The following is a 19,946-nucleotide window of genomic DNA, read 5'->3' as shown; positions in this document are numbered from 1 at the left end:
TCTCTGGAAAGATTTAGTGGCCATCTCGACACCAATCTGAAACGCCACCGCTATGTACCTGGTATTTGTATCGAGAGGAGCAGGAATGGGCTTTCAACTCAAGTTCACGATGTCTCCCAACGATAGTACGTCCATGGGGGTCGCTGCGAGTAAAGTATCTGGACCGCGCTGTATCCACGTACCAACCGGATAGAGCAGACGCTGACACGCTGCAGGAGATCAGTTAACATGTAGTAGGCCATAAGGACCCGTTCGCTGTGTTGAGCGCGTGCCATTTGGATATATAGTGCGTTTCAAGGGGGCGTCGTCGTCAAGGCCCAAGTGGACGTGCAAGCACCGCCCGAACGTGTTTGCTTTTGGTGCCCATGCGGTTCCGATGCATCATCTATCGTCGCTCGTGCTCGGTCAACGCCTAGCCTACGAGGCCCTGCGAGTCGATGCCCAATTTGCGGACAAAGACCGTCGCTTGTAACATCCGGAATATAATACATAAGAAAGAAAAACCTTTCTACACGACGTGGAACGACGCATCGAATCGTCGTCCTTCCACAAGATCCACGTCGTTGACGATATATCCATCGGCTATTTCGTCGACGCAAAAGTAGCAAATTGAAACACTGTGACGTGAATTTGAGAGAATGACACATAGCTTAGGACCGCCGTACGCGCTTGGCTGGCGGTGCTGTCGGCTTGGTGGACGCTTCATCGTCCGTTCCACGTTTTTGCCGCGTCAAGGTCTCGACGAAGGCCGCAACATGGGCATGCATCGCCATCATCCTCTCGTCCTCCGAGACCTGACTTGGCTTCCGCACCTTCTCGAGGTGAAGCACGTTTGGAATGTACGCGCCATCTCCAACGACAAAGCGAAGCTGCGACGCCTCGGCGACGATGCGCGCGACGCTCGGACACATGTCGCCCTCGCCCACGGGGTATTGCAACATGGCCTCGTCTGCTTGCGCCAAGAACCAATGCACCAAGGTGCACTGGAGGCAGTGCTCCGGGTGGAGCTCAACCGGTCGAGGCATTGCAAAGTTGGTGACGTAAGGCAGCGCAGACACCGCGGCAAATCGATCAATGGTCGCTGTCACGAGCAGCGCATGGACGCAGCTGTCGCCGTCGAGGCGCATCAAAACAGGCACGAGTCGGTCGTGGATCGTGTCGAGAGTCTTTGGCAGCAGCGCCAAATACCTCGTTGCAAAGGGAACGATAGCGTCCGGCGCAAAGCTCTGGAGCAACTGCACCACGTCGAGGAAGAGGAGAGCGCCGGGCGTGACCGTTGCCTGGTTGTTGATGTGCCCCGAGCGCTGGAGCGAATCGAGCAACTTGAACCTGTCCACAAGCGCGGGGACCGACGCGCGAATGTACGCAGTGACGAGGTGGCCAAAGAGCGCGTCGTCCGCCAGCTGGGATGCGATCGAGGCGGCGATCGGAAGGAGCGCCAGATCGTAGAGCACCACCAGCGTCTCAAAGAGTGCTGCATCCAGACGCTGCGAGCGGCTTGCCAAGACGAGTACCGCGGCGGCGACGTTGGCGTGGTCGTTGGCCAACTTGGCCATCCCACTCACCGTCATGGGCGACTGTAGGGCCATGACAATGCGATCCATGACGGCCGGTGGCAGGGGCAACTCGGGCTGGCAGCGCACGGCCGACGCAAGGCCGACAGCTATGTCAATGAGCGGGTCCAACACCGTCGAAGACGAGAGCACGTCAACGACCGAGGGGAAGTCGAAGAGGAACGCATCGATGGCTGGCACGAGGATGAGAGGCAGACGCTGACTCGCATAGTTGGCGTCTTGGAGCTGCGGCACAATGGTGGTCACGTAGTGGTCGAGCAAGAAGAGGCCCTTGGCAAAGGTAGGACCGTGATAGCACCAGTCGAAGTCACCGATATCAAGATCAGGTGCCGTGAGCACGACGTCGTAGCAGCGCTTGAAGAGCTCGGCTTCAAACGGTTGAGACAGTGGGGGGCACACGGCAGCTTCATCGTCATCCAGCCCCGCCAAGCTCGTAAGCAGCTGCAGCGTCGCATGGGGCTGTCTCTTGATCCAGCGTCGAACCAGTTCGAGCATGGCAGACTCCAGCAGTCCCCAGCCATGCTTGGACAAGAGGCCATGAACGACAAGAGCGACACTGGTCAAGAATAACTCCCCCGAGGTCGCGATCGCGTAGAGAAGAGCGGTCGAGACCTGCACGTCCTCGATCGCCATCACGAGCTGATGCAGCTTCTCGAAGCACGCCAAGTTGCGTGTTTGCTGCTGTAGCCAGTGCATGCGCCCACGCTCGACCTTGATCAAGGAAGACCCATGGGCGCCGGTGAGGGGCATCGCCCCCAGAAAAGCTCTCGCGTGTCCGAGATGCAAAGGTACCCGTCGTCGTCGTCGTCGCCACGCTCCAGTCGCCGCTCCAGAAATGCCCAGAGGTCCGCGATATCGGCAAAGCACACCCGGTGGCGCCTGGGCCAAAAGACGAGCACGTCCGACGGCGACTGAAACCCCACATGCGTCCGAAGCGGCAAGTGCAAAAAGCCTTGAAGCGTGTGGCCAATAACACTCTGAACGACCGCATCTGGGATGTTGCACGCGGGATGCGGCTCGAACGCAACCACGTCGCACGTTCGGTTTCTCGAAAGCGTGGCCAGACCGACGTCAAAATTGCCGGCTGCCAAAAGCACATTCACAAACCCCAACTCGCAGAGCGTGAGCGCTGCAAACGTGAGAGTGGACTCCGGCTCGTCGAGCTCCAGTCCGAGTCGCTGGACCTCTTGCGACGTCGAGTGTCCCAGGGCTTGGAACGCCGCGATAGCAGCGTCCTGCGCCGGCGGCGTCATGCGCATGGGTTCGTCTCCGACGTCGTCATAGCACAAGCGGTAAACAAGCGCAACGCGGCGCCCGGACGTGATGGGCGCCGACGTGATGGTCGTCGAGAGAAAGGCGGCGGTGAACGGTGTCTCGATGAGCGAGACGTCATCGCCGAATGTTTTCAATTGGCCGGCGTGGGCCAACGTGATGACGCCGCCCGTGTGTGCGGACGGAAGTAGCACGATGAGCACACCAAACGTCGTTGCGTTGATGTCGTCGTCGTTGGAAGGCTGCAGGCGAAAGCTGTCGGCGTCGCCAACGTCGTCCACAACCATGTGCGAGAGCACCGTGTACGCGGTGCTGGAGGGTGCCAGGGGCTCGAAATAGGCCCAATTCATGGCCGCAAGCATGTCGTCCTGGCCGTCCATGTACCGCTCTTCGAAGGGGATGTCGGAAGCGGAAATGATCTTGGCGGGGTAGAGCGCGGCGATTTGCGCTGCTTGCGCGGCGCTGAGTGGCCACGCGAGCGGCTCGTCCATGCCCGTGAGGCGGAAGAGCAGCGGCGCCGGATGTGGTAGCGCATGCGTGGTGGCGAAAGCGCTCGGCTCTTTCAGCAGCTTGTACGCGGCCTCGTACGTGGCAACCGCAGGATTCTGCATGACGAAAAATGCAATGAGGTGCTATTTCGGTGGTGCTGGTCAATCATTTTGCTCGTTGGACGGGTGAAACCGGTGGCCGTGACGGCCACTCCTCTTTTGGCGAAGCTGGGTTGGTGCCGTACATCCTACTAGTACTGTGTTACGTAGCATGCTAACAAAGCTATACAACACACACAAAAAGTCTTAGCAGTGTCAATTAGGTACACGGTTACACCGCGCAGTGCTTCGCGCTAAAGCCCTGCCCATGAGCACGACGTTGCCGTGCAACGCTTCGCACAAAATCGATCGGCACACTGCGTGCGCCTTGACTCGCTCCGCTATTGGCGGGGGGACATGACTTAAAATCCACATTAGTTTACAGAAGAGAGAGATTGCAATAAATGTATGTACTACTGCCCTCTCCCGCCGGGAGATTTTTATATTGCACTTCGACTGCTCGTTGCGGCGCGTAAAAGCTATCGAGTGTAGAAGCGATCGAGTACCTTTGTCCGTGTACTTGTTTCTTGTATGCCACGTGTAGAAAATGGGAGCTGAACCAACTATCACCAGGGAGGAACCATTCTCTTCGCATTAAAAACGCCTTCAAAATCGCCGTCACTAAATGTGGCATCTTCGTGTTATTCGTGGCATGTGCCGCAATCCATCTTTGACAAGGCATAATTGTCACTGCATGCCTTGCACGCTGACGTGGAGTAGCATTTCATGACCCCCAAAGTGTCCTCTATCGCTGTGCCAAGTTGGAGCGATTTCATTTTCCAACTCGATTTGGTGCAAGACGCGGCTCGGCGGTCGTGGTGGGCGGTTTACAATCGCGTGGGATTGGTCCAAAATCCAAAAGAAATAGCCAATCGACTCCGTCCAACGCCAAAACAGCACGGCCGATTAAATTCGGGGGAATTTGCAAAATCAGCCCCCTGTTAACCGATGATTTGCAAAATCAGTTTTCGTTTGCAAAGCAGCCCCCATTTTGAATTAGGGGGCTGATATATTGTTCGAATTCCACTATTAAGTACCTGCGGTGCAATCGGAAACTGGTCAATTGTCCATTGTACACAAACACACCACCAAGTCGGTGTAATTAAAATATGTTCAAGACCAGTCAAGCTGCATATCTAGAGGGCGTCATGATACCCCAGGGTCGGCGCGGCCCTGCGGGCCTACACGCCTCCACCTGGGATCTACAATGAAATCCCTGTTAGTGTTGAGACTGGGGCTCGCTCCTCGCCAAGGCGCGGCCTGCACAAAAGTCAACACCCTACCTCCGCTGCGCTGCGGTGGGCAGACTTTTCTGGGCCGATGCTCTGTCGTCGCTCGCTGCCGTAACATACTTTCTAAGGGAATTTGCAGCTTGGTCCCGTTTTGTCACGCATGGGGGCTGATTTTGCAAATCATCGGTCAAAAGGGGGCTGATTTTGCAAATTCCCCCGAATTAAATTCGGGGTGTTGTTGCCGATGCCGAGTTGAACGGTACATTTTGTAGATTATATGCCACCTCGCCCATTTTGTGGCACGACTGCAACCATGGTGCCGACCGATGACGCTGTGCTGCGGTGCGCAGGCTTTTTCGAGCCAATATCTGTTTTATATTACGCGATGATTCCGTGCAAATTGCTCCTGGCACCCTTCATCAATTTATATTCGCCGGCTTTCATCAAGCGGAGGTACACATCGATGGGATCGGGAAGGCCTTACTATGTTTATCCTGAACGCGTTTCGCGGTATAGTCGTTGCCCAAAACACTTTGCTTACGTGGGGGCTAGCAACCTCTTTCTCAGTTTCCGACACACAGGCAAGCCCTCCACTTGAAAAGCTACGAGATAGCAAAAGACTGGAAGGCTTCCAAAAACCTTTATTTGCAAATCCAGTTGAAATCCAGATGGCAACTGAATTGAGAAAAACGTGCGAATTTTTTTCGCCCACATGTGCGAAGACGAAAATATCGTCTTCGCATTCGTGCAATCTGGATGCGCATCTGGAGACCGCCAACCAGATTGGCAGCGCGGCGGATGCGATGCGAAGAGGGCTGCGAAGAGGGGCTGTGATGGCTACGCAATGACACACACGTACATGATACTTATGCAGCAGCCTAACTCGCGCAACAGGCGCGCGCCAATGGACGCATTAAGGGCCCTCGTAGCTTAGCGCAGCACTTGCTGCCCACGGCGCGCAAGCGCCAGAACATCGATTGCTTAATCGATGACGCAAAGGACAAGAAGGAGAAGTCGTCCCGCGATAACGCCTTTATGCTGCGCGTCGAGGACATGAACGCTCGGCGTCAGGAGTGTTGGAAATCGTACAGCAACTACTGATCTAGACCAACCGAACTACACACTATGCACAGATTACCCATGGTCTAGCCTCCATCACGAACAATATCACTGTTATGTTTGCATTCTACTACACACATCTCCGACCGGGCCACGGTGCAGCACACTGCGTGGCTCAGACTTCGTACAAGGAGATGCGCGACAGGAGCGATGCGGTCCACCAGCGAGAACTCGACATACGCGAGCGTGAGGAGAAAGAAGCGCCGCGAGTAGGAAGAGCGCGCGATGCGCGAAGAGACTCGATAGCAGCTCTCAACAGCGCGATCGCGAAGCGCTTAAAAGCGAGTGCGTCGCCGCGACGCTCAATGTCGAGACGTTCCGGATGCTTCTCATAACGCGCAGCTTTATGAGAAGCATAAGGTCTGGAAAAGGCCATGGAGGGGCCTTTACGTTTTCTACGCGCGACAGAAGAATCCCCAAGACTCGACGCCCGGTCCCAGGAAGATTGGCGTCACGAGACCGCGCGGTAGTGTAGCAGTAGATGTAGCGTCAGTTGCCGTTTGGATTTTAACGTCTTAAGCCCACCTCTCGACCACCCGACGAGGTGAATACACGGCGACTGCCTTTCCCCCAAGCAAGTTGACCCATGTCGCCACAAACTTGACACTTTCACTCATAAATTTCGTCCAGTCCGAATTGCGTTTTTACAGGTATCTCCACCATATAGCGACACGACAAACACGCAACTTTCCATTGCACCACCAAGTTTGAATTGCGTTTTCTAGCTCGTTCTCTCTCTCTTCACTTGCACACACCCAACCCAACCCATCCAGCCAAGCGATGTGATGCAAACCGAGCCGGTGCTCGCGCTCCGCCCGCTCCATATTGCCGTTCTTCGATGGGCTGATGATCTCGCTCTCACAGATCCGCCGGTAGGCAACGCAGAGCCCACCGCAACACTACCGGTTCCGGCAAGATTGCCGGATCCACAGTCTCGCATTAAATTTATTGCTCTTGGCTTATCTCGCTGTTGTTTCAGCTTCCCGAGCAGTTGTCCTTGGGCCAGCTGATCGTTCCATCGATCCCAAAGCAGAGCACGCCGGTCACGGAGACGCTATGGGTCCATCCTAACAATACATTGAGCGTGGACTGACACCTTGCGCATTGGAATTACCGTTGTTGTGGGCGTTCTCGTGCTTGTGTAGCCTCAGCCCGTCGTCTTATCGTAGCGGCCGATGGGCACGTGACGGTGGCATCGGGAAGCGCAGCGGGCGTTCGCAGCATCGCAACCTCGGCGCGGGCGACGACGCGGCTGCGCGTCGACGGTACGGTGGCGAAGAAGGCGCGGCCAACGATCTTGCGCTCACTCGTGCTCGTGTTGAAGGCGAGAGGCAGGCTCATGGAGCAGCGCTACGTCCGATGCCACGTGCATGGCGAAATTGAAAATGAACGCCGTCGAAATCTTTTGTCTTTTTCGAGCGCCGTGGGCCAATGACCATACAAACACCAATATAATGCGATCTGGCGATCGGATGCAAACTGGATGACGTTCGCGGGCGTCGCGCGCGTTTTGGAGGCGTACGCGAACTGGATGCATCTGGATAGCGTATTTTTAATCACTTTTTTTGCGCAAAAAACGAAATAAAAAGACAACTGGATTTTGCAAATAAAGGTTTTTTGGAAGCCTTCCACTGGCGAACAGTCGAGTTGGCGTCAGGTACCACTATCACGAGATACGACAATAAGAAAAACGTCGTTTGGACCATAGGAAGCAAAGAGACACGTGTTATAACACCTGTACCGCCAACTCCTAATCGTCTTCTTCGCCGTCATCCGTCGGTGCTGGAACGCGGGGGACTTTGGACGTTGGCTTGGGGGGCAGAGTCGGCCGACCAACGCACTTTGCCGCAGACAAAAGCGCATCAAGCTGACCCTTGTCCTGGAGAGCCTGCAGATCATCGTAGCCGCCGATATGCTTGTTGCCGATCCAGATGTTCGGCAGTGTGTCCTGGTGCGTCGTGCGCACGAGCGAGTAGTAGATCTCCATGCCCAGCGGAGTGGACGAGGTGTCGTCAATGCCGCGGTAGCTATAGGTGGCGTTCTTGGACTTGAAGAGGACCTTGGCTTTGGCGCAGTACTCGCAGCCTTCCTCGCCAAAGAGGACGCAGCCGTGCTCCTTGGTGTACTTGGCGACCCACGCGTCGACGACGGCGGGGTCCGACGTCGGTGCGGGTGTCGGTGTCGATGTCGGCGTGTCGGTGGGACCGTCGGTGGGATCGTCCGTCGGCGTATCGGTCGGCACGGGTGTCGGTGCTTTTGTTGGAATGAAGTCGTAAATGTACGACGTCTTGCCCGTGCACGTGTCGAGCGCCTTGATCGCGGGCGGGCACGTCACAGGCGAGAGCGGCGCAATCTCCTGGTCGTCCTGCGCTTGCTGGTAGATGTGTGGCTTGGACTTGGTCCAGCACGTGATGACGTCGGCGAACGCGCCGTTGGTGCAGAGGAGGACGACGTCGAGCTTTTGTTCCTTCTTGAACGCATCCCGGATTGCCTTTGTGGAGATGTTTTTGCCAATGCTGTTGGGAAGGAGCGCCGGCGTCTTGATGTACTTGGCGACTTGGACCACAGTCTTGAGGTACGCAGCTTCGTGGAGGCCGCCGCAGGGATACCCAAAGCTCGTGACGTCCATGATCGGGTCGATTGCGTTCGGGTCCCACATGTGGTCCAGGTCCCGCGTCATCGTGAGTGGAAAGTACTTGACCAAGTTGTCTCGCCCGGCCGCTCGGATTGCGTCGGGGCTAAAGAGGTTGATGGGCGCGTCGCAGCGCGGTATGGTCCAGTCCTTGTTGCGCGGCACGAGGCCGGACGAGACGAGGTTGCGCTTCAGAAACTCGGTCGGGTGCGAGCAGAGGCGCGCGCAAAAGCACTGGCAGTGCTCGGGCGTCCACGTCGACGTGTGCACCCAGTAGTCTTGGACGCCCCAGTTGGCAATGGTCTCGGCATGCACGAACGCGGCACTCGCCAGCGCAGCAAGCGCCAAGGTAATCATGGTTAGGTAGCTGCAAACGGCAAATTGAATTGTGAAAAGGCTTGGCGATCAACTCCGATCTGAGTCGCGCACGGAACGATCTGAGTCCCGGGCACTCGAGGTTCGTGGAATCTGACTTGGTGGCAGATGCAAAGAAGGAACGGCCGAGTAGCACGAGGTTCGAGACTGTCTGCATCAGATATCGCCGCCAGCATCGTCTTCCTCTCTGTACAGAGAACGTTGGGTACCATAGCGTGGACGTATGACGGCCATTGGGTGCGCGCGAGGCGTGGCCACCGCACACTGCGTATTGAGACGGGGCAGTCATGGGTTAGGGGTGTCATGCGGTCGACGTGTGGCCTTTCGGTGGTAACGTTCGGAGAGTTCGATTTGCTTTGCCCTTCTGGCGCATGCTGGCTCTTTCCTCCGACAGAAATGATCATTGTGGTGCATCGCAGTCGCCATGTGCGGGCTAGGGTTACGGTGTCTTTTAGTGTGTACTGTGCGAGGGATAAATTTTATGAGGATCCCAAGTCGTTGCTCTTCAAATCTTTCACATAATTTGCAACGATTTCCGTGACATCTTGAGCGGAGCAACCGTGACCACTCATCGGGGGCCTCAATGGACGCGTGCGTGCATTATGATAGAGATTTCCTCGTTCAACATGCACCCATCGAGTCAGTTTCCGAACGTTCTTGAACACTTCTAAAACGGCCGTATGTTAAAGGTCGAGAATTGTGTCTATGCGTATATTAGACATGGATAAACTGTGATGACACACGAATTGCGCAATGTTGTTATTGCCAAAACCTGCGGAATAACCGAAAATACAGTTTTATTGTACTAGTACACGCGTTGTACAAAATCCAACGTTTAATCATTCCACGAGCGCCGCTGGTCATTATTTGACAGCAGCCACGACGCATGAAATAGCGCGTGAATAACGAGCTAACATTAGAACTATCACGAGTCCGAGCTCGAATCGGACGGCACATGCACATTCGTCAGCGCCGACGCCTTAGTTGGCTACTTCGTCGCAGCTTTGGTGGACACTGTCGTCGGCTTGGTGCAGTCCGCAGTCGCAAAATGCGCATCGAGCGTCCTGGAGCGCCTGCCGATCATCGTAGCCGCCGATATGCTTGTTGCCGATCCAGATGTTCGGCAGAGTGTCCTGATGTGTCGTGCGCACGAGCGAGTAGTAGATCTCCATGCCCAGAAGAGTGGACGAGGTGCCGTCAATGCCGCGGCAAGGGTGAATTAGATTGCTTTTTTTCACCTTGGCCGCGGTAGCTGTAGTTGGCGTTCTTTGGTCTTGATGAGGCCCTTGGCCTTGGTGCAGTACTCGCAGCCTACCTCGCCAAAGATGACGCAGCCGTGCTCCTTGGTGTAGTACGTGACAACCCACGCTCGGTGTCAGCATTGGCGCACGCACTTGGTGTCGGCGCAGCTGTCGAATTGAAGCCGAAAATGTGCACGGTCGGTGTCGAGCACGTGTCGCGGTGGGCACGCCACGAGCGTCAACGGCGCAATCTATATCAAAGTGCGCGTGTCGGACCGCGTTCGGGGATCAGATCCGAGGAGCTGATATGTCAAACCGTCCGCTCACGATGCAAATTGTACAGACTTGAGTCGTCCGCTTGGTTGATTTTACTCTACATTTGACCTGCCATGCTACTTTTCGCGAGAGTGACAGGTACATTAGATATGTAAATGGTTCAAAAATCCAAGCAAGGAATCGTCGCTTGGTTCCATACTTTGCACAGCGCACCGAGGAGCCACTTGTACTGACATGCGTTTTTCGAAGCATCTGATTCGATGTCATTAGTTCCACGTCGATCGTCCTAGTTTCCGTGGTACGCTTCTGCAATGTCCGTCGCTGGGACAGTTCAAGCTGTCGGCCTCTTCTTGATACTTTTGCCGCAGACTAGACACGGACGACCCAGATATTGCTGGCGTGCATCATGATCTGATTCGGCGCGAATCAGATGCGCATGACGCCACCTGATTTTCACAGACGCCCATCTCTGAGCTCCATCTCTGTGCTCCAGCAGATACAAATCTCCCTCACGTACAGTAAAACGTCGTTTGTGGTATCGCACATTGCGCGGTCACGCACTTGCCGCCAATTGCCAGTGACTCTGATACGCCGAAGCGACACAGGTAGCTACGTTGTGCGCAACTTCCTTGGCACGGCAAACCCCTGTTACAACAAACTACGACCTTGTAAGACCGAAATAAAGAGCATACAAGTACACGCGGTTGTGGTATGTGGTGACAGCATTGAAATTGCGTAAAATTCGAGTTTTGAAGTGGCTCCATTCCGTTGAAAATTGGGTAAATTCATGAAATGGCTCTGTTATTGTACCCCCTTGCGAGGCCAAGTGTTGAAGCATTCTCTTGATATGAACGTGGTCATGGTAAGGGATATTCATCGTTTAACTGCAATCAATTCGCGTTTTGACATGGCTGCATGCAGTTGAAAATCAGGTAAATCCTTCAGACCTATCTTTTTGTACGCCTTTCCGCATCATCTGGATAAGTACATGGTCATATCATGGGGTGGCGTTAGGCGAACTGCAATCTGTTTGAGTTTTGACATGTCGACATGTCGTTGCACTCGAGTATCACAGTGTTCCACTGGCTCGGTTGGTCTACATCGTGCCACGTCATAACCTCTGAGAATGAATATCCAAAGATATGCGCGAAAGGTCGCAAAATCTTGGGGCGACAGGCAGGATGAAGCGTATCCTCCTCGCCGCCCTTGCGGCGGCTTCGATCCACGCGTCGCCGACGGACGTTGGCGCGCCATTGGCGCATGATTCGCTGGCGCAAGATGCGGCGAGCATTCTCGATGATGACGTGGCATCTTCTCCTCGTGTCTCGGTGCCTGGCGTCGTCGACATCGACAAGGAGCTCGAGCGCTGCAGAGCGGAAGGCTACAGCAATCTCAACGCGTACATGGCGTCGGACGACAGTACAGTGGACCCCAAGCTTCTTCACCACTGCAACGAGGTCAAGTACCGCGATGCGCTCCGGACGAGCGTCGCCGCGCCGCTGCCGTCGACGCACCACGTGCATTTCTGGTCGTCAGCCAACGAAACCACGTACCAAGATGTGTTCGAAAAGCACATTTTGATGTCGCACCCCATCCGCTTACCCGGGACGCTCACCTTGTCACCCGCGCTCCTCACCTCGTGTTTTGGGACCCGCTCAGGGCTGCAGACGCCCGACGCGGCCTGCATCGATGCGCTCACGTCGTTTCGCGTGCCGCCATGCATCGTCAACGACTACATGCAGCGTGTCGATGCGATCAAAGAGACGCTCTTGCCAGATATGGTGGCCGAGACGAAGGCGCCGCTGCACTGCCCCTTTGGGCTGCACATGGTTGTCGCGGCGGTGACCGACGCCACGACCGTGTCGCTTCAAGTGCACGTGCCCAGCTACGACGAGTACACGTTTGCCTTGGACGTGTCGGCAGCGGTACGTGTTTTTATGCATTTCTGTCGTTGTAGTATCACCTCGCGTAGGACGAGACGGAGGTGCTGGAAGCCAGCATCGACGCGCTCGGTAGCGTTGACGCAGAAAAGGCCGACGTGGTCCGTCTCGTGCGTGGCAACATGGCGTTCATTCCGAGTGGGTTCGCCGTCGCGGCATCTGCACCGATGCTTCGCTTTTGCTTTGCCGACGCGTCCAATTTAAATCGCGTCAAGAAGCATCTCCGCGTCTCGGGGCTTGTCGACGCGAGAGCGCGCCGGCTTCTTATGGGGCTGCAGGCCCCGACGTTTGACACGTCCATGACGCGTCGTCCGTCACCGGCGTTGGCCACGTGGGCCATGTACCGCACGTGGCCCAAGCCCGAACGCATCGCGAAAGAAAGCGATCAGGACAAGAACGAAGCCGTGTCGCGCAAGGATCGGTACAAGATGTGGCAGGACGACCGCAAGTGGGACAGTATCATCCAGGGCCTTACGCTTCCCGTACGCCGTCGGCTTTTTATCGCGATAACACTTTCCGTAGGTGTCGCGGCCGCCTGTTGTCATCAAAGACGCGGACACGGGGCGCACCGTCGTGCATCTGACGTGGCAAGATCTGCACCAGCCTCGAAAAGGGGATGTGACCACCTACGGCTACGAAGTCCATTGGCTTAGCGAGGCGGCGACACCCGGCGACGATGCATCCTCGGGCATGGCCAACTTGACGCAAACCGAGTTGCTTCGCAGCGCGCTGCCGACAACCGCCTTTGGCGGCGACTTTGACGGCCGCGCCATCACGGGCCTTGTCTCCAACTTGGCGGCCAACACCTCGTACACGTTTACCGTGCGGCTCTTTGTCGGGGCCGCGCTCGGCTTGCTCAGCGAACGGTCGCAGAGCATTCGAACGAAACCTGCGTCCGTGCCGGCGCCCGTGCCGGGGCTTCCCGACACAAGTGCATCGGACGCTGCCAACTGTGTAAAGCTCACATGGCTGCCCGTTGTGGACGACGGCGGGCGGCCGATTTTGGGCTACGCAATCGCGGCGCGGCATGCACCGACCACGAACATATCATCGCATCATCTGCCGTTGAGCTGGCGGCCGTTCAACGACAGCATGCAGTACGACGTCATCACGAATGACGCGCTTGTCGTCACCAAGCACGAGTTGTCGCTCCGTGTGAAAAACATGACGGGCCATCTCTGCAACCTTCGGGCCCAATCGAGTTATCAATTCCAGGTCGCTGCAATCAACGAGCTCGGTGCGAGTGGCTTTAGCGTCTGGTCCAACACGATCGAGGTCGAGCCAAGCACGGACCACGACCGCCGAGGTGCGCGACATGCTGTTGCTCTTTCCTAAGACATCGGTCGCTTGTAGAGGTCGTGCGCGGGCAAGGCGCCCCCCACTTTACAAGAACGTACGACCGAGCGTCTTTGCAGATCGGCGCCGCAGCAAAGCCGTTAACACCGCCTTTGGCAACGGGCCCCGTCCTCGTATTCTCCGATGTCCTGCAGACGGTCGCGCCGTACCAGCTCGTCGGCCTCGTCAACCCTGTGCGCAAGCTCGATGCCAACAACAAGGTGATTTGGTCGACGTGGCGGGCCGATGTGTGGTCGGGACAGCACAGCCTTAAAGCGTACGATATCATCGCGGGTACGACGTCTCTCTCAAATTGGCAAGGACGAGAACGATGCGGCGCCATGTAGAAGCCGTACTGGCAGATCCGATCCTTGGCGATGCCCCCTTGACCAACACCGAGGCTATCCGCGACCGCATTCTCGTCGTGCATCGTGGCACCGTGCCCTTTTATACCAAGGTGGCGCACGCACAAGCAGCCGGCGCCCTTGGCGTCCTCATTCTCGACGTCGAGAACCAGTGTGCAAACGGCTTTGACCAGCACTGCAGTCCTGGCAGTCACTACGCATCGGGCGACGGTGTCGGGGCCAAAGACGACCCATTGTTGTGGACAAGCAACATTCGCATTCCATATGCCCTCGTCAAGTACGAGGATGCGCTGCCGCTGCTCGACAAGATTGCTGCGCTGCACAGCACCGGCGTCAACTAGCGTACGACAGCTAAAGGACACTTGCTATTGCGCTAAATCGTACCTTGCTCCCTGCGTTTTAACACACTTCATGGCAGGCAATCTCAACCTACCGATGAGAAAGGCGCCGTGCAGCGTCATAATCGACGGCGAGGCGAAACGCCCATGACGTGGCACGCGCAGACAACAGGACCGCACCGAGGATTTCTAGGACCCTGGCACACATCGTTCAACCCGACAAAAGAATGCACTTGGTCCACGCCTCTGGTATCTTCTCGGCGGTGACAAGCCTCTAGCAGGCGTACGTCGAGATCTCTGCGGCAGATACCGTGCATCGTGGACAGCGCAGTAATTCGTGCTGCGATTGGCTAAAAATGACATCCGCGCACGATTCGGATTGGACAAGAGATGTTTCAAGCCGTGGCATCGGTTTTACGCTCGATTTAGATCTTCAGAGTCGCGGACGCGCCGGTCCCGCATGAACCTCGACCTGCTGTGGGAGCATGAGAAGCGGCGCGGGCTTGTCGACGAGAGCGCCGAGCCGACGCCCACGGGCAGCAAGGCCGCGAAGCGCGCCAGCAAGTTGGTCATCTCGGCCCGCAGCTTTGCGCTGCCGGACGACAAGATTTTCGAGAAGAGCGGGTTTGCGCTCGACTACGAAGGCCACACGTCCAAGCGCATGAGCATCCCGGCAGCGCAGGTAGCGCCAGCGCCAGAGGCCACGCCCAAGCGCCGAGCCGTCGCGCTACTTGGCGACATCGGTAGCCCCGGCAAGCGGAAGCCGACCACGCCCCACAAGGACGCCAAGCTCGCGCTCACTGCGCTGACGACCAAGCCGCAGCTGACGACGGTACGGAAGGAGCGCGCGAACCGGACGGGACCCGAGGTCACGGACGCGTTCCGACACTACATTGGCGATCACTTTGGCACGCGGGGCGAGTACATTGAGGGCATGCTGTACATGTCGCGCATGAAGAAATCCCATGCGATGCTCTTTGGCCACAAATCGTCCTTTCTCCTCTCGCCTGGGAACGCGCCGATCGCGCAGTCCATCGATGGCAACGCGCTGAAGGAAGCCCTCGCAGACGCCCCGTCCATTCCATCCGTCGAGTCCGAGTCGTCCAATGCCGCCCGCGTCAAGACGCAAGCGCAACGGTGCTCGTCGACGCTTGCCAATTGGAGCTCCAACCCCGCGAACGCGCGGCTCATGGTCGACGAAGGAGTCGTGCAAGCCATCATTCTCCTCTCCAAAACGGACGACCTCGCGACGCGCATTCACTGTGTCACGACCTTTATGAACCTCTCCAACGTCTCGGACCTGCGCCGCGGACTCATCAAGCTCGGGGCCGTCAAGACGATCGTCTCGATCCTCAACGGTGGCGACGACAAGACGCTCCAGACAGCGTGCGCCTTGACGCTATGCAATCTCTGCTGCCTCGAGGGCGACGAGAGCACCTTGGTAGCCGACGGAGCGGTCGGGGCTCTCGCTGGCTTGATCAACGAGACTGCGTCCGTCGCGTCGATCTGCGAACGCGGCATCTTCAACCTCACGTGCGTCAAGGAGCCTTACTATCAGATTGAAGTCGTCATCAAGGCCCTCGTCGCGCTCTCGGCCAGTGGTCACGCTAAGAAGCGCACCATGCACATGTGTGCCACGTCGTTCGTGAACCTCTCCAATATGAAGCGCGTCCGGTCGCGGCTCATGGAAGAAGGCATCGTGTCGGCCATCACGGCGCTGCTTCGATCCCAAGATGCCGAGGTACTTTTTTCTTTTGTTTTCGTCCATGGAACAATGGGGCCATAGGTCAAACACATGCTAGCCTACGTACTCTGCAACATCTCGGCCATGCGCTCGTGCCGCGTCGAGCTCGTCACCAAAGGCTCCATGAACGTCCTCGTCGCGCTCGCCGGGTCGCCGACACTGACGCCGCAGACGCAGTGGATCATCGGCAGCACCTTGAGCAACTTTAGCAAAGAGAGCACGATCCGACTGCGCCTCGTGCTCGAAGGGCTCCTCTCGATCGTGACGTTTCTGCTTCGGTCGCCGACGTACGAAGCCGCGCCGCAAGCCATGGCCGATGACATCCGCAAGGTGTGCGCGACTGCTGTCCACAACTGCTCCTGCAGCGAAGAGACGCGGTCCAAGCTCGTCGAGCGCGACGGTATCGCGATCCTCACCGCGCTCACGGCCAATGCCCCCCACGATGTCAAGCGCATGGGCACGCTGGCACTCTGTAACTTTCTCATGGTCAAGCAAGCCGCCATCGAAATCGCTGCCTCGGGCGCGCTCTCTTCGCTCTTTGAGTTGGCGCAGCTGCCGCACTCGCCGCCGCCAGCGCAGCTCCTCTACGCCGCGGCACTCTACAACCTCTGTCAGAACGCCACGTCACGCGAGTCCATGAGCACGGGCGGCGGCATCGCCGCCATCGTGCACCTCTGCCACGCGAGCTCGCACCCAACGCTGCTGACGCTGTGCACGGCAGCGCTGTGCTACCTCGCGGCAGACGCCCACACGCGACACTTGGTCGCCAACCTCGAAGTCGTCCGCGTCATCACACGCGCGCTCGCGACCGACGTCATGCCGATCCAGCGGTACTGCGTCGCGTGTCTGAGCATGCTCTCGCAGGACGAAGCGTGCGCCGGTCTCATCCTCCACGAAGGCGGTGTCGGCGCCGTTCTGGAGTCGTGCGTCAACAGCCGCGACAGCGAGACGAAGGCGTGCTGCTGCGATCTCCTCGCGTCGCTCTCGTTCCATGAGATTTGCCGCGTTCAATTGGTGCATCTGGGCGTCTTGCCGTCGCTCACGAAACTCGCCAAGCTCCGGGACCCCGAGATTCAGCGCCGGTGCGCCACGACGCTTGGCAACCTCGCAAGTGAAAAGGCGGTGCACGACGTGCTTTTAAGCTCCAACATTGTGAGCGTCCTCTCGATCTTAAGCAACTCGTACAGCGAAGAGAGTCAGAGCGACTGCGCCAAAGCGCTCTGCAACCTCTCGTGCTCACCGGGTTACGAGGCCAAGCTCGTGAGCGAAGGCGCGGTCGGTGTCCTCTTTATGATTTGTGCCGTGCGCTCGGGCAGCGCGTTTACAAAAGAAACATGCGCGCGGGCCCTCGGCAATCTCTTGCTCGACTCGACCATGGTATGTATATTCCAACAGAGACAATGATCGCATCTTACCTTGCTCGTCTAGGCGCCCATTCTCAAAGAAGGACTGGTCAAGCTTCTGCCTGCCATCACCAAGCTCGATCCGTCCGACGCATCCCCCATACCAGCCACGATTTATGCCAAGCTGCTGCGCTCGGAAGACGCTCGCAGCACCCTCTGCCACGAGACACAGTCGCTGCGCACGCTCGTCATGTACATGCAGCTCGATCACCCGCTGGATGCGACGACGGCGCTCCTGGCTTCGATCGCGTGCGAGCTGGCGCTACACGCCAACACACGCATGGCCGCGGTGCGGGAAGGCCTCATTGACGCGATCGTCTATCTCTCGGAGAAGACATCGCACCGCATGGGCCGCCTCGTCTCGGCGCTCCTGCTGCTCGCACTGCACGACGACACGCGCGAGTATGTGAGCGACGCCAAGTGCATCACAGTCTTGCTAGCGTACCTTGAAGCACCGGATCCGGTGACCATCGAGCTCGCGGTCTCGGTGCTCTGCCACGTCTTGTGGCACGACAGCACGCGGCAGAATGTCGACGTGCTCCACGTGTCCCAGGCACTCATCGCCATTGTGCCCCAGTACGCGTCCAACCAAGCGATACTCGACGTGATGCTTCTCGGTCTCTGCTGCCTCTCGTTTGACGAGTCGCACGCGGCCGTGATGATTCAGCACGGTATCTTTGATGCGCTGCTCACGTGTCATGACGACGACCATACAATCAACCGCGCGCTCATGTGCATTCTTGTCCGGCAGCTCAGTCGCACCAAAGACTTTGCGCAGCACGTGCTCTCGAGTCCGATGATCATCGAGCTCGTCTCGAAGCTCGCTTGCAGTCTCGAACACAAGGGCGACGAAGCCGCCGCGCTCGACTGCGCCGACGTGCTCTGTTCCATGAGCTACATCGAGTCGCTGCCGCGCCGCATGGTCGTCAAGGTACGGCCAAGTGGTTGTATAGCGGACCAGAAGAATCATTGGGGTCGATAGGATGTGATTCGGTCGCTTCAAGTACTCTTGACCAACGCCACGCTTGAAACCAAGTGGCGCTGTGCCGCGTGGTATACTTGAACGATACAAGCGTGTCGTCGATGGATGATGAGAATGATTTCCTGACTAGTTTGTGCATGCTATCGGCCGAGGTGTCGGTGCGCCAAGCCATGGTACAGCTTGGCTGCACGCGCCTTCTCGTTCAAGTCGCCATGAGCAAAGCACAGTACGACATTTACCACTGCTGTGCCATGGCGCTTGGGCACCTCTCCAACGACATGGCCAACACGCACCAAATGGTGGTCGAGCAGGCCGTGCCCGCGCTCTTGCACTTGGCCAAAATCGACAACGACGTCGTACGCCGACCTTGATGTTTTTGTGGACAAGTTGTCCATGGTCATTGTAGACACGGGATGCGTGCTCGTTGGCGCTCGCCAACCTCTCGCGCGAGTCGCCCAAAGTCGCGTCTGGCGCCGTCCTCGCCCTCATTAACCTCTCGATGGTCGGGAAAGAGGCCCGGGGAACGAACCCGACGCCGCCGATCGTCCGGCCGCCAACGATTACGCACGAGCATCAGAAGACGCGGACACGCCCGCCACAATACAAGTACCCGCTCGACGACTACACGGAGCTTTGTAGCGCCAAGTTTGTGGCGGAAATCCCGGACCGACAACCGCCGATTCCGCATTTACCGGTGATCGCTGTCGATATGGTGCATCTCGGGTCCGACGCCAGCGGCAACGTGGACGTCGAAGAGATGCCGCAAGGCAATTGGATGCAGTTTTCTAAAGTCGAGCCCATGGACGCCACATGGTCTAGTACAACATTCGATTATATCGTTTCGCCTCACGACGCGGACTAGTCATGTCGATTTGGTCGAAGTCGACGACGACGTCGTCGACGATACGAGTGGGCATCCCGAAGTCGAACCCGCGCCGTCGACAAAAGTCGACTTGGACAAAGTCGACGAAGAACCCGACATGGGTATGTCTTTTGAAGGATGGATACGATGTCATCGGTATGGATATTGTAGTTGTGAGCCCTGCGCCATTGCTGCGAAAGCGGTCGCAACGCGAGAAGCGGCCACCGGCGCGGCTCGGGAAGGAGTTGACGACCAAATCGCTCGTCACGTGTGCGAGCGAAGGAACGTTCTCGGTGGCTGCGATTGCGTCAATCAAGGAAAAGCCGGCTCAAATCAAGAAACGACACATGTCGCTCAAGACGCTCGTGCCACTCAAAGCCGTTGAAAGTACCATCCCAGTCGACGGCCTCAAAGAGCAGGCGCGCAAGCTTGGGCTCTGGAGCTAGAGCATGTTAGTATTATTTAGACTAGGACGACAACTACGCCATGTCTTGTTCTCGGACAACGTGTCGATCCATGCGCCGCACACTTTGGTGGACCTATGCACACAAACGACGACATTTCAGATCGCCAAATTTCGTTTGTTTGTTGATCGAACGAGCTGCGCCACTGTTGCTCATCACCAGCTGGTACGCTGTAGTGTACGTAAGATGATATCGGCGTCACTCG

At 57.2% G+C, this 19,946-nt stretch overlaps 5 protein-coding genes across 5 annotated transcripts; 2 read left to right on the top strand and 3 right to left on the bottom strand.

The window, feature by feature from the left end:
- Positions 1-650: 650 nt before the first annotated feature.
- On the bottom strand, positions 651-3,457 carry SPRG_02902 (hypothetical protein; the record flags this gene model as incomplete). The annotated part of the gene is made up of 2 exons (XM_012341489.1): positions 651-2,340; positions 2,367-3,457. The coding sequence occupies 2 exons, from the start codon at positions 3,455-3,457 to the stop codon at positions 651-653; spliced, it is 2,781 nt and encodes a 926-aa protein (XP_012196879.1).
- A 3,302-nt stretch (positions 3,458-6,759) lies between these two features.
- SPRG_02901 (hypothetical protein) lies at positions 6,760-7,125 on the bottom strand (the record flags this gene model as incomplete). The annotated part of the gene is made up of 3 exons (XM_012341488.1): positions 6,760-6,851; positions 6,899-6,930; positions 6,968-7,125. The coding sequence occupies 3 exons, from the start codon at positions 7,123-7,125 to the stop codon at positions 6,760-6,762; spliced, it is 282 nt and encodes a 93-aa protein (XP_012196878.1).
- Positions 7,126-7,534: 409 nt separating this feature from the next.
- On the bottom strand, positions 7,535-8,773 carry SPRG_02900 (hypothetical protein; the record flags this gene model as incomplete). Its single annotated transcript, XM_012341487.1, has 1 exon — positions 7,535-8,773. One exon carries the CDS (start codon positions 8,771-8,773, stop codon positions 7,535-7,537), a length of 1,239 nt encoding a protein of 412 aa, XP_012196877.1.
- A 2,716-nt stretch (positions 8,774-11,489) lies between these two features.
- SPRG_02899 (hypothetical protein) lies at positions 11,490-14,344 on the top strand (the record flags this gene model as incomplete). The annotated part of the gene is made up of 5 exons (XM_012341486.1): positions 11,490-12,233; positions 12,281-12,730; positions 12,771-13,554; positions 13,602-13,877; positions 13,931-14,344. 5 exons carry the CDS (start codon positions 11,490-11,492, stop codon positions 14,287-14,289), a joined length of 2,613 nt encoding a protein of 870 aa, XP_012196876.1. The 3' UTR covers positions 14,290-14,344.
- Positions 14,345-14,724: 380 nt separating this feature from the next.
- SPRG_02898 (hypothetical protein) lies at positions 14,725-19,779 on the top strand. Its single transcript, XM_012341485.1, has 8 exons — positions 14,725-16,027; positions 16,073-17,407; positions 17,459-18,364; positions 18,416-18,486; positions 18,546-18,771; positions 18,822-19,228; positions 19,278-19,399; positions 19,449-19,779. Exons 1-8 carry the CDS (start codon positions 14,747-14,749, stop codon positions 19,721-19,723), a joined length of 4,623 nt encoding a protein of 1,540 aa, XP_012196875.1. The 5' UTR covers positions 14,725-14,746; the 3' UTR covers positions 19,724-19,779.
- Positions 19,780-19,946: the final 167 nt, after the last annotated feature.

The sequence above is a fragment of the Saprolegnia parasitica genome (genome assembly GCF_000151545.1).
Source record: "Saprolegnia parasitica CBS 223.65 unplaced genomic scaffold supercont2.7, whole genome shotgun sequence".
Lineage (NCBI taxonomy): Eukaryota > Oomycota > Saprolegniomycetes > Saprolegniales > Saprolegniaceae > Saprolegnia > Saprolegnia parasitica.
This window is presented reverse-complemented; position numbering and strand designations above follow the sequence as displayed.